Here is a 13968-nt window from a genome sequence, read left to right on the forward strand (position 1 = left end):
GGAAAGGAGCAGGAATGCACTGTTCATACCTTTGTTACAATCTTTCTGGAAGATATTAAGAACTTTCAAAAATCTTAAAATATGCTTCTACTTCCACCCAGTGAATCTATTTCTACAAACTGGTAGAGAAGTCATTGGAGATATGTGCACAAAGATTTGTGCGGGGATGGTTTATAACAGCAACAAATAAATAAAACAAAATAAATAACTGTATCTATCTATTCCTAGCTATGTATATCTATATTTATTTTATTGACATGGACAGACATTCATCATATGAAGATAAATGAGTATATTACCACACTGTGTGCATGGCTGTCATATAGTTAACACATGGACTGTTTGTCGTGTGTACCGGGCACTTTTCTAAGACTTCACATGCCTTATAACATGTAATCCACACTGCCAAGAGGTAGGCATTATTATTACTTCTATTTGATAGAGAGAGGAAGTTGATGCACAGAGAGGTTAAGTCACTTGCTTGGGTAGCCTTGCTAGTAAGTGGTAGAGGCGGGATTCAAACCCAGGCAGGCGGCTCTCTGGTCCATGCTCCTAACCACAGTGAAACAGCTGCCTCCTATGTTTATTCAATAACATTTTTCAGAGATACTATGTACATATGCATGCATTTGTGTTTTAGTTGAAAAATATGGTTCTATGTGGTTTGTAGAATTATGGGAGACTTGCTTTTCTTTCTGTATACATGAAATTTTAAAATTATTCTAGAATAAATATGTACTACATATGCAATATAATTTTAAAACTGTGTCAGAAATTTTAATGAAAGTGACTAATTTTGTGACAGTTTCAGATGTTTCCAAATTTTTCAAAAAGTTTTACATACACATATACAAACACATCTAACCTTTAAAGGAGAAATAAGAGGAGAGTTTATGTGAAACACAAGTCCCAGCCCATTATCACAACTCTTTTGACATCGTACATTATTCTCTTATATTGTTAGTTACCATGAGTGTGCTTTTGCTTTCTCCACTAAATTTTAAGTTATTTGAAATCCCGTGGAAGGCCTACTACATATCTGCACACAGTGAGTAATAGGAAAGATTTTACTTAATGAATGACTTGATTATTTATTAATGGGAACTAAATGGCTAAGAACTCAGAAATTTGTACTTAAGTTTCAGAGTCTCCCAGATCCACTTACTTGAGAGGTTCAGGTCAAAATTCTGGGTGGTGAGTTTGGGCCATATTAATAAAATAAAATTATTTTCCAAGGAACATTTTTTCCCCAGAATATATCTTTGCATATTTGGACGTAATGGTTAACAGTCATTTTAAGTGTATCAATATCAATGTCCCCCTACTTACTCCTTATGAAACTTTCTTCACTCTCATCTGCGATGCTTAGTAGAGCACCTCCTTGCATCTGGCAGGATGAATGTGCCTCACTCCAGGAGAGGGAAGAAAGCAGGTTGAACTGGTAGCAAATGTGGGAATTGAGATTCTTCTCCCAGACAGCATCACAACCCACCTCTGCAGATGCTGGAAACAAAAGCCATCAAAACATTAACTGTAATCTTATTTTATCTCTATGGCAATATACTTCTAGGAGGAATTTGAATGGAATGATTCCAAATTGCAGCCTCTCAACCTTCAGTGCCTTACTGATTGTTGATTAGGTTTCTAGGATGAAATCTGCATTGTTATCCCATGTGTACTTTATGGTTGAACTCTTTCAAGATTTAAAAGAAATTCTAGAAATGATCAATAAAGAGCTGCAATAATCCTTTCTGGGAAAATAATAGAAGCCATTTTTAAGAGAAGAAAATAGAAGTGAAGGATTTGTGAAAAATAACATCTGAATTCTTTAAAAAGCAGTCATTTAGAACTTTATACAGAAAGCTGTGTAAATTTAAAGGTTTATCTGAGGTAACCGCAACTGTTGTTTCAAAAGGCTTTCCCTGCCGAAACCAAAATGTTAGGGAAAATTAAAGGGGTACTGTTGAAATATGCGTTTATAGAGAACAGTTTTCAAATAAACATTGAGAACAGGAAAACTGATATTTAGTTTTAAAACTTTCTTTCAGCCAAAAAGAAGAGAAGCAAAATCTACTTGTAAAACACTGACCAACGATTGCATAGTATGTTTAAAAGTAAATTTAATAAAGTATAAAATGTGGATCTGAAATCTAAAATTTATTGAAAATGAAGACCTAATTTGGATGCTTTTGCTAAAAGTTTAAACCAAAACCTAAGGTGAACTAAGCAGCTACAATAATTACCTGAAATCAAACTCAGCCAAAGAATTTCACAATGTAGAAAATGTGAACTATGCTACAGCTTGAGTGTAAGTGATGGTCGGCAATCTGCTAAAATCTAGAACAGCCTTTCCCCAGTGTGATCCACACGATGATACGACTTCAAGAGCTCCCCAGGAAAATTCAGGACATAATGCCTATGTAGTTTCTTCTGAGAAATTCATAATGTACATTAGCATCTTAAAGGCTCTGAGCAGTTCTGCAGTAGACAAACAGCTTAACTTTAATTCGGTATACTTTATACTTATTTGATAATGAATTCTTTTTTGTTTTCTTTTTCCCATAACACTTAGATACCCTTATGAAAGTGCAAAGTTTGTTTTCATGTCTGCTTGTAACATGCTTTCCCCAGAACTGCATTAGTTAACCAAAAGTTATTAAACCACATATAAATCCAAGGTTGTCTGTAGAATTTCCTGACTGATATATGTATTTATCGAAAGAGGCGTGATTGTAGGGGGGTAGAAAACAAGGTTATCACCAAGTAAAACTGAAGTAAAGGAAGAGAAAGGAAGGACATTTTCAGGCACCAGCTTGCCCTGGGTGGCTGAAATTTCCCCACTGAGACTGAATCCTGAGAGATTGTCTTCAGTTAAAATGCGAGGTCATCCCTGAGATGGACAGCACACTCAGCATTTTTAGACATGAGTTCATCCTGTGTGACGCTGAGGCCATGAGGAAGGAATAGGGGATGTTTACAATTAAAGTGTGCATAACAATCATTTAGCCAGCTTGTAAAATAATAGCAGATTCCTTGTTTTCAGTCTCGGAGATTCTGAATCAGGAGGTCTGGAGTGGAATTCGGGAACTTGCATTCAACACATTCCTGATTTTCAGGAGGATGGTCCAGGAAGCAAACATTGGGAAACACCAGCTTAAAAGAAAAAATTCATAGCATTTCCCAGGAAGGCAGGTCTGAGTAGCCTTCCACACTAGAAGGTTAATAAGATGTGAGAGGGGAGTTGTAGGGAGAGGGTGTCAGAAGGGGTGATCGGGGAATGGGACTGAGGTAGGAATGCCTGCCTGTCATGTCCTGCCCTGGGGGAAGATTTGACAATAAGTCCTAATTATGGGCCTCCAGGTCTGGAGGACACTTCAATTGATCTCATTTCCATTTTTGTCAAGAGTTGATCTTGTCCTTTCAATAGGGCATGGGGCTATGTAGACACAGCCTTTTGCAGTAACCTGATTAATTCTATTCTTTAAACAGTTAAGTGAGAGGCGTGCTGGTGATCCTGTCTGTATTGCAAATTACATAGCCCAATTTTCTTCGATTTCCCTTGGTTTTGGATAATCGGTGGCAATTGTCAAGGTTAATCAAAAGGAAACTTTCAGTCAAGTGTTTGCAAAAGGTGCCCATACTCTCCTAACAAGTTCATTTGTCACTGAAATGTAGGTTTAACTAAAATATGAGAATCTGTACTTCTGTGCAGACAGACACAAGTCCCCTTTCTGCTTCTCTAGGTAGGCTGGCTGCAGGCCAGCCACTCCAGGGATCTTACTGGAAGGTGGTACAGTAACAAATGGAATGAAAATGCCACCCTGGACCAGGGTGCTATCATGTACTGTCTTGACCTCTCTTCAGGACTGAAGGCCTTATTGTCCCAGCTGCCAGGAGATACCTCTCAACATTAAGCCTTCTTCAAGGATGGCCTTGACTGAAGAGTCTCTTTGCCCAATGTCAATGTCCTTTGTCAAAGGCAGCCGGCAAACCGTGATTGATCAGTACAGAGCTAGAAGGCCCCCATTTTCCCCCAACAAGGGACAAATCCAGCTTGAGACACCTCAGGGGGTCAGTGAGGCTTGCATTCCAGTCCTGCCAATTTTGCTGTCTTCCTTCCTTTCCACATGTATTGATCCTGCGAGTGTCTCCCCTTCACCCCCAAGAAACCTCCTGGAGCTCAACCTCTGCCTCAGAGACTGCTCCCTGGGAATCCACTTGCCACAGGCTTCCATCTCGGCCTGGATTTATTTACTTATTAGTTCTTTTGCTTCTTCATATATAATTTCTTTCCAAGCCACCGAAAATGCAAGATTAAAGGCTGGCATCTCACATACATTTAATTATCTTGAAAATTTCTAATATAAGGGCTAGAATAATGTTGTCATATTTCCTTTTAAAAATATTTCTTATTGACTTTTTAGAGAGAGAGATAGAAACATTGATATGAAAGAGAAACGTCGATCGTTGATCGGTGCCTCCTGCATCCCCCCTACTGGGGATGGAGCCTGAAACCTGTGCATGTGCCCTGAGCGGGAATCAAAGCGGGACCTCTCAGTCCATGGGACAGTGCTCAGTCCACTGAGCTACACCGGCTGGGCAAATGTTGTTATATTTCTTTGCACCTTTGGTTGTGTTTATATGATCCTTTCTGTCACTAAATTATGAAATCCTTGAGGGAAGCAACTGTGTTGTATATATCTTTGAATCTTCTATTATTTGGTGAAAAACTACCCACCTTTTTTGCACGATGTTATAAATAGGTGATTCTCCCCCTCCCCAAATATACCTCTTGTAATGGACTGAGGCATATTTCTGTCAGCACTGATGTCATCATGGATTGTGACGGAGAAGCAGTCATTCCTCCTTGTCTATTAATGTGTCTTATTTTTCTTCCCTAAGGACACAGCTTTGCCATTATCTCAGGTGCATTGTCTTGTTCCTGATCCTAGGGAGAAAGCGCTCAGTCTTTTATCATTAAGTATGTTGGCTGTGGGGTTTTGTTCGTTTGTTTTTGTTTTTAATCGAGTCTCTTGATCAGTCGAGGCCATTCCCTTCGGTTCCTAGTTTTGTTTTTGTTTTTGCTTTGAGTTATTTGTTTTTCATGAAGGAGCGTGAAATTTTGCCAAATGTTTTCTGAATTGGTAGATGATCATGTGGTTTTGGTCCTTTAGCCTATTGATACGGGTATTCCGTTAAGTGATTTCAGATTTTAAACCAATCTTGCATTCTTGGGATAAAATCCACTTGGTCATGGTGTACAATTCCTTTTATATGTTGTTGGGTTCAGTTCGTTAGTATTTTTTTGAGGATTTTTGCATCTATATTCATAAGAAATCCTGGTCTGTAGCTTTATCTGGTTTTGGTATCAGGGTAACAGTGGCCTCATAGAATAAATTGGGGAGCGTTCCCTCCTTTTCTATTTTTTGATTGAGTCTTTAATCCACTCATTCTTTTAGCTAGAGGATATCTCCTCAAGGCCATCAGTGACTCCCAAACCCAGCAAACAGTTTCAGACCTTGTCGGATCAAGCCCCTTAGCAGCATCTGGCAGGTGGAGCACCCTCCTCTCCTTCCAACATACTCTCTTCTGACTTCACATGTCTGGCCAGCCTTCCACCTCGATGCCCACCCCTTCTTTTTTTGCTGGTTCTACTCAAACTAAATATTGGGGTCTTAAGACTTGGCCCTGAGTCCCCTTCCATTTTATTTTATACGTGCTAGAGACTATTTAACTCATTCTCATAAATTCTTTCCCTCTAACTTTCAAGTACATAAAAACTTTCCATCTAAGTACACATTTGCACATGCTTGATTCACATATAACATGTCCCAACCGAAATGCTTGGTTTTCTCTTCCAAATCTGTATCTGAAATGAACTTATCTATGGATAGCAGAAAGCTGGGGTCCTAATTAACACCCCACTTTCTCCTTTATTCCTCAAGTCTGTCCTTACCAGTGAGGAGTCCAACTCGTGGTTTAAAACCTATATGTAATTTCTTTTTTTAGAGAGAGAGGAAGGGAGAGAGAGAGAGACATCTATGGGAGAGAGAAATATCCATCAGTTGCCTCCCGCACACACCAACCAGGGATTGAAGTCACGACTAGGGTAAGTGCCCTGACTGGGAATCAGACCTGCCACCTTTTGACATATGGGATGATGCTCCAACCAGCTGAGCCACACTGGCCAGGGCTATATAATTTTTTAAGCCTGACCATAAGCATTACAAAGGCTTCACCTGGTAGGCCTCATGGAGTAACGCTGCCCTCCCAACACTGGACTTTGTAAGTATCCAAGTGTATGAAGGGCAGTCAGGTAATTCAAGAGGTAAAAATATCTCAAACTAACTGTGCGAGACTCTCCAGCTGTGTATGACATGCAACCAAAAGAGACCTAGCGTGGCCCTAAATTGCCTTGAAAGAAAGCTAGAGAGCCCTGGCCGGTTTGGCTCAGCGGTTAGAGCGTCGGCCTGCGGTCCTGAGAGACCCGGGTTTGGTTCCCACTAAGGGCGCGTACCTCGGTTGCAGTTTGTCCCTGGCCCTGGTTGGTCGTGCGGGTGGCAGCCACTCGATGTGTCCCTTTCACATCGATGTTTCTCTCTCTCTCTGTTCCTCTCTCTCTCTCCCACTCTACCTGAACAAAAAATGAAAAAATGTCCTCGGGTGAGGATAAAAAAAAAAAAAAAAAAAGAAAGCCAGAGAGATTCCTTTACAGGGGTGTGCAAAAAAATAGTTGTTTGTATGGAAAACAATACAATAATTAATAAAGAATAATATAAGAATAAACTGTTTTTCGTACTCACAACTGTAAACCTATGTTTGCCCACCCCTACATGCCATCCTTGATCCTGATCTGTAGTGACAGATGTTTCATCTCATCTGTCACTACTAGTGTGTTTGTGTATAAGTTTATTTATGCTAAATTGAAAGTTTGCTCACTTACAATCAGCTTTTAAAAAAAGGCAGCATCATTTTACATTGCAATACCTGAAAAACAAATCCATGTGAGAAAGATGAGACACAGGAGTACACATCTTTATTCTAGTCACTCCTCTCTGTCTTACTCAGTTGTTGACCCCATGGAAAAAGCTATCAGCTCCCTCCAATTTCAGCCTTTGACACATCATTTTGAGTTATGTTGGCCAGAAATACTATGTCGAACACTAGACTCTGCACAGGAACCGAAAGGAACAAGAAAGGGAAAAACAAAGACCGGCGCTGTCACCTCGCATGTGCAGACAGACATGCTCTCTGCTGACTGTGGGAAAGCCCAGGCGGCTGCATCATGCAGGCTGCAAGGCAGGCGCAGCCTCTGAGCTGCAGGAGGGAACGGATAGATGGATGGTCTTGAGAGCGAGAAGCTCAGAGCACCACTAAACGCGGGCTTCCAGCTGGGAAACCACAATGGGCTAAAGTGATAAAGGATGGTGACGGTGTTCTTGGAAGAACCTGAAGGAGAATATTATAGTTAAAAAAGAAAGGTCTGGCCCTGGCCGGTTGCTCAGTGGTTAGAGCGTTGGCCCGCAGACCAAAGAGACCCGGGTTTGGTTCCCGCTAAGGGCACGTACTTCAGTTGCAGTTTGTTCCCGGCCCTGGTTGGGGTTGTGCGGGTGGCAGCCACTCGATGTGTCTCTCTCACATGGATGTTTCTCTCTCTCTCTTCCTAACTCTCTCCCTCCCACTCTTTCTCAAGATAAATGAAAAAATGTCTTTGGGTGAGGATAAAAAAAAATGTAGCCTCTCACATTGATGTTTCTATCTCTCTCCCTCTCCCTTCCTCTCTCTAAAAAAATCAATAAAAACATATTTAAAAAATGTCCCTAGTATTAGGGTCACGTGAAATACAAGTTAATTTTGTTGGTATTGGTTTAATATTTTCATCTTTTTAAAAATATGTATTGATTTTTTTTTAGAGAGAGAGACAAAGTCAGGGAGACAGAGGTAGAAACATCCATGAGAGGGAAACATCACTCAGCTGCCCAAGCACATCCCCTACCGGGAATGAAGCCTGCAACCTGGGCATGTGCCTTGACCAGGAATCAAACCGGTGACCTCTGGTCCATGGAGCAATGCTCAACCGACTGAGCCACACCAGCTGGGTGGTTTATTTACTTTTAATAAAGACATTTATTAGAGGTAGAAATAGAAAGAGAAGATGATGCAAATAATATAACATCTAATGCAAGAATCCAAGGAGTGTAGAGATTACATGCACATATGCCTACATACATGCATTCAGATACAGATAGAAAAGGCTGAGGATCTGACAGTATTTTCACTAAAAAATACTTTCATTCTGGTTGGTGAGCTACTGTCCTGAGCTCCTCCAGTGTCCTTTGTTGCCCTAGCCTCCCTTGTACTTCCCCCTCCACCTCCCCTCCTCATAACCCGGCAGCTAATGGGTTAATACCAGCAGCAAGAGTCTGGGACACCTAACTCCCAAATTAAGATCACTGCTTGGATTGGTCAATAGCTCACACCCTACTGGTCGTTTAATGTCTTAATACCACCCCTGTATATTGATGGATGTTGCATAGAATTACCTCCACAGTGTTAATTGTCTGATGAAGGATTATCTGCAACAAGATCACCCTGGGCACTTGTCAAAAATGCAGATGCCTGGGTCCCACACACTGACTCCATTGTGTCTCTGGGAGGGGGTTAGGATGTGCATTTTTAACTCTTCCCCAGGTGGTTCTAAAGCATCATATCAAATACAGCCTGCGTTTCCTGGCACAGAGCAAGTCTGTCTGTCCTGTATTTCATCTAGGTGCCAAGTTCTTTGAAGGGAAGGTCTTAAGTTCTAACACTTTTGGCTTTCACCACTGTGCCTACCTAGCTTAGTGCCATTGACAGACAATAACGAGGGAGGGCCATTGATTCAGAAGTGTGTGCTGAAAGAGTAAGTTAGGTTTGATGATGATGATGATGATGATGATGATGATGATGATGATGTACTTCTCATGTGCTGGGCACTATGGTAAGTGCCTTAGATGCATCATCTTATTGGTTCCTCTCAATAACCCTAATAGTACTGCTAGTCTCTCCATTTTATGGCAGGAAACCGAGACGTAAGATCTTATCATCGCGAGGAAGGACTCCAGTAGTAGCCTGTCTGATTTCAAAGCCGATACTCTTTCTTATTCACTAAGCCATACTGGCTCCTAGATTAGAAAACAATTCTACAGATAACTTATCAGTCAGATGATTTGGAGTTAGTCTCTTCGATTTGCTTTTGTTTCAGATGTATTTTGCTGTATTTTATTATACATGTGGAGGGGAAAGTAGGAATAGAAGATGAGGCGAAAGTAATAGCTATACTCTCTGACTTGCAGGAATCGAGATGAAGGAAACTGAATATCAAAAATAGAAGGTATATATAAATATTTCCCAATACTTAGGCACCACTGTAAATATTTTATATAACTAAAGTAGTCAAGTACTAACTGAAAAAACATTAGACTCTTGGCAGCTGTCACTGGGCCCTGAAAGTCAGGTTAAGAAGATGAAAAGATTGCCCTGGCCGGTTTGGCTCAGCGGTTGGAGCGTTGGCCTGCGGACCAGAGAGTCCCGGGTTCGGTTCCTGCTAGTGGCATGTACAAAAAAAAAAAAAAGAAAAGAAGATGAAAAGATTTTGCAGTTACACCTGGAAATCGAGTAATAAGAAAAGGGAATCGAGATTGAGAATCCATTGCCGAGAAATAATGAGGAAATGCCATTTTAGAAAGATCGTCAAGGGCCCATCTGATGCCTGGACTTGAAATGACATGACAAGCATCTGGACTTGGCAAAATCCAGGCAATTAGTGAGAGAAAGTGGATTGTAAGGGTGAGCTTTACATGCAATTGGGTTTGTTTCTAAGTATTTTGCTGGATGCTGACATTAATGAGATCACAGAGTATTATAATTTGATTCCGGTTAAAGCATCCTATACACTAAGCTTAATGAAGACTGACTAATTAACATCTTTTGAATGCGAGGAAAAAAAGAAATATACATCAGGATTGTCCTTTCAAGGCACAAACAAACACAAAATCAAGTCTGGGTAAATGGAATCAGAGTGCTTATTCAGACTTCACTATATCAATCCCAGCACTTTTCATTACATCCAGATAACTTTCCAATCATCCTTGACTCATTCATGTCATAGCAGGAAGAGAAGATTCATTCTTACTGGGATCTGGGCAAAATCCCCACTTCTCGTCTCTTTCGTACCGGCTGGTGGTGGCACACCACAGTAAGTTGTCTTTCCGCCCTTCCCGGGTGCATTCATGATGCCACTGCTGGTTATACTGGAAGGGAAACATGCACGGTGTCCCGTGGGCATTCCCTTTGAGTGTGTACACATCTAGGAGAAGAAAAGGACCAAGTCAAATAAGTGCTGTGCCAGCTCGATCTTTGGAAGCTGTCATATAGTAAAGGCATGTTTTTCACCTGGTATTGGTTTAATATTTTCATCTTTTTAAAAATATGAACACCTACAGTGGGCAAAGCTCTCGCTCTCCCACAGAGAACCCTCAGGACCTCACTGTCGGGTGACTGTGAACGTGCAAGGCTGAGGTCTGGGTTCAGAGGACATGCTCACAAAGGGTGCGTGTCCATGTGTATCTCGGTGTTTATTCACTCCGGTGCAGTGCTAAGGTGGCATGCACATCTGTGAAAGGAGGAGAAGGAAAGTGTAATGGAGATTTTACTTTAAACTATCACCCATGTCAGTGATCAGTGTCTAAACCTTCATTAATTTATTCACCCAACAGATATTTATTAAGCATTTAATGTGCTGAGCACTGGGGATATCGTAGCGAACAAACTGGCACAAGTTCCCTTCATAAGAAGCTTCTGTTCTAGTGGGGAGAGAGAAAAAGACAACAACACACAAGTAAACATATAATTACAGGTAGTGGTAAGTACATTATGATGAAAAACAAAATAGGGTAGGAAGACAGAGTGACTGTGTGTGCGTGTGTGTGTGTGTGAAGGGGCACTATTTTGGATCGTGGTTAGTGAAGGCCTCTCTGAATAAGAGTGGGTGAAGCCGGGAACGGTATTTGGAAGAGGGTTGTCTGGCAGAAGGAACAGCAAATACACAGAGCTCGCAACAGGACGCGTGCGGGGTGAATGCAGAGAGCGATGGGAGGTGGAGCCAGGGCAGGGCGGAGCATCAGCCCACCGCCTGCTCCGCCACATGACCAGCTTTGCCCTTTGCTCTGCTCGCGGTGGGAAGTCATTAGTGGGTTTTGAATGAGAAAGTCACGTGATTAGATTTCCATTTTTAAAGACTCACCGGGGTGCAGTGTGGCAAAGAGAACCCACAGAGGGAGGGGGCAAAGAGGGATGACTAGCTAGGAGGCCTCCATGGTCGTCCTGGAGAGACACGACAGTGCCAAGGTGGCCTGCTGGCTGCTTTCTCAGATCATTTCAATAACCCGTCATCCTTGGCCTTAAGCAGCAACAGCTTTTCATGACTCACCCGGGGCTTTGTGTGGGGTGGAGGATCAGGGCCCCCTCAAGTCAACAGTCCAGGAGAAAAAGGGCTGTCTGTGGAGATACCACCCCATCCCCACAGCTGGCAGGGGCTGGACTGGACTCACCACCCAGTGCCACCAGCCCTAGAGGTTAAGGCTGTTTAGGTTTCAGGACACACCCTCTGGCTTCAGTCCCTGCCTTCCACTCGCTCTTCCCCTGCATGCATTATGAGTGTGGGTGAATAGCTAAAATGTTAATGTAAAGCAAAATGTCACGTTCTTGCTCGGAATTGTAGAATATTCGAAGGGCTGGTTTGCAGCATTTGCTTCATTGTAGTTGAGTCCTGAAAATAGCTTGCTTTTAGCTTCACCTCTTCGCTTATTTTTTGTAGGTACAGGAGAAAGTCTCGCCTTGGCTCTTAGGAGTTCCTTGCTCTGCTTCCTGGGACTGGCGTAGTATTCTCAGAGCGCTATGTTCTTGTTTAGGCATGATTCCACTGAGCACCATGAGGGCAGGGGCCACCTCTGTCTTGGTGGCCTTTATAAAGCAAATGCCTGAGAAACAGTCAGCGCTCAATGAACGTGTGATAGAAGGTGAATGGATGGGGGAGAGAATGAAGAGCACTACCAGACAAACCCGGGAAATAGGTTTGGGGTGTCAGAATTTAACTACGCTGCTTTCTTTTCTTTTCTTCTGTTTAAAAGTGCTAAATATTACGGAACTGTGAAAAATAAAAGACCTCTTCAAAAAAGCCCCATTCTGGCCAGTTTGGCTCAGAGGATAGAGCATTGGCCCGCAGACCGAAGGGTCACATACCTGGCTTGCAGGTGGTCAAGGGCACATACCTGGCTTGCAGGTTTGATTCCCCAACCACAGCTGGGGCCCCGCTGGAGGCAACCAATTGATGTGTGTCTCTCGTATTGATGTTTCTCTCTCTCCCTCCATCCCTTCCACTCTATCTATAAATCCATGGAAAAATATCCTCGAGAGAGGATTAACAAAAAAAGCAATAAAAAAAACAACTCCCCAAACAAACAAAAAAACCCCATATTTTTCCATTCCCTGGCACACACCAAATAACTCCTGACAAGTCTGTCTTTAAATGCCCTGTACTGTGACATCACATGGATGCCAGTAAGGCACCGGAGGCATGGAGCTGCCTGCAGACACGCCATCCGAGGACTGAGTGTCTGAATGAGAGAAATGATGGCAGGACGGGTTCTTACATTCGTCCTGCTGAGTCTTTAACTTCAAAGGTCAGTCCCTTCCACCTTCATTTTTTCTTTTCCTCTTGTCCTCCTGCACTATCTCCTCTTACCATTGATTCCCAAAGGTGTTTTCTCCTCTGATCCCGTTAACTTCCGAGAAATTCTGCTCCTTTAAGTAAGTCCCTTCCAAGACGCCAGTCGTCCTTTTACATTAAGTGAGTAAGCAACTAAAAAGTATCGAGCAGCAGTCCCCTGAGGGTCCAGGTGGGGTGCTGTGTACCTCTTTCATAGAATATATTTGGCACATCTTAACTTATGGCAACATTTCTTACTATATCATTTCATGAGGACTTTACCTTTGTGCAGATATTCACAGATGCCTCCACCACCTGATGGGTAGGAATCCCACTTATGAAGGCATTTCCAGGAGGCCACCAGCGTGTTGTGCCTCACCTGCAGCATGTACTGCAGCGGGCCGGTGATCACCTTCCTGTTGCAGCGCCACCTCAGGGAAACGCGGGTGGAGTCACAGTCGTAGATGCCTAATGGCTGCTCTGGATCAGATACATCGAGGCCCAGGCACCCGCTGCTCCCTAGGTTAAAGAGGCGGTGGTTTGAGGTCCACTTCCACATCATGTACTTGTTCGGTGGTCTGCAGTTCTCCAGGGTCAGCACAGATTTGCCTGCTTGAATGCATTTCCTGAGGCTCTCACTTTGGATAACGAATATTCCTTTATCTGAAACAGCAAAACAGAAGATATGGTATTGGGCTTCCACGGGTAAGTCATCCACTGTCGTGAGGAGCCCAGCGTGCAGGCGTAAGTTGTAAAAAGTCACAGTTGGCAACCATTTTGAACAGATCCGGAGTGGATGGGCAGGGTCCACTAGGAAGGTTTATTTGCTTAAGACAGAGGAGTTTCTTGAGAATCATAAAGGGGCTTGTTGGAGCCAATGGGAGACATCTGACCTGAGACCTCCGTGGCCCTGCAGGAACGAAGCTACCTGCCAATCCACTCGCGGGTGTTGCTGATAGAGAAGGCGCTCTCCACCCCTGGACAGAGAGCAGGCACTGGGACTAACACTCCGGGCTAGAGGGGAGGAACTTGGGGTGTCCAGAGAGATGGTGTCACTCTGGTTTCTCCAGACAAGTGCCTGAATGTTGGGAACGTGGCAGCTGAATCAAGAGCCACAGAAACAGAAATTTCTACCACTAACTTTCTGCTGAAAACTCAAAGGGCAGACTTGAAGTGCTGCTTTGTGCCTTGATACAAGGTGCCATGCTGGTGAGAAAAAA

General features: G+C 42.8%; 1 protein-coding gene across 1 annotated transcript in view; it reads right to left on the reverse strand.

The window, feature by feature from the left end:
- PLA2R1 (phospholipase A2 receptor 1) overlaps positions 1-13968 on the reverse strand; it is a 113511-nt gene that overhangs the window by 82224 nt on the left and 17319 nt on the right. The window contains exons 2-4 of the mRNA XM_036254539.1: positions 13031-13411; positions 10175-10348; positions 1330-1503 (exon numbers count right to left, since the gene is read on the reverse strand). Of these exons, the coding sequence (XP_036110432.1) occupies positions 1330-1503; positions 10175-10348; positions 13031-13411 (729 nt within the window). The remainder of the gene's footprint in view (positions 1-1329; positions 1504-10174; positions 10349-13030; positions 13412-13968) is intronic.

This window comes from Molossus molossus, unplaced genomic scaffold, assembly GCF_014108415.1.
Source record: "Molossus molossus isolate mMolMol1 unplaced genomic scaffold, mMolMol1.p scaffold_m16_p_11, whole genome shotgun sequence".
Classification (NCBI taxonomy): Eukaryota; Metazoa; Chordata; class Mammalia; order Chiroptera; family Molossidae; genus Molossus; species Molossus molossus.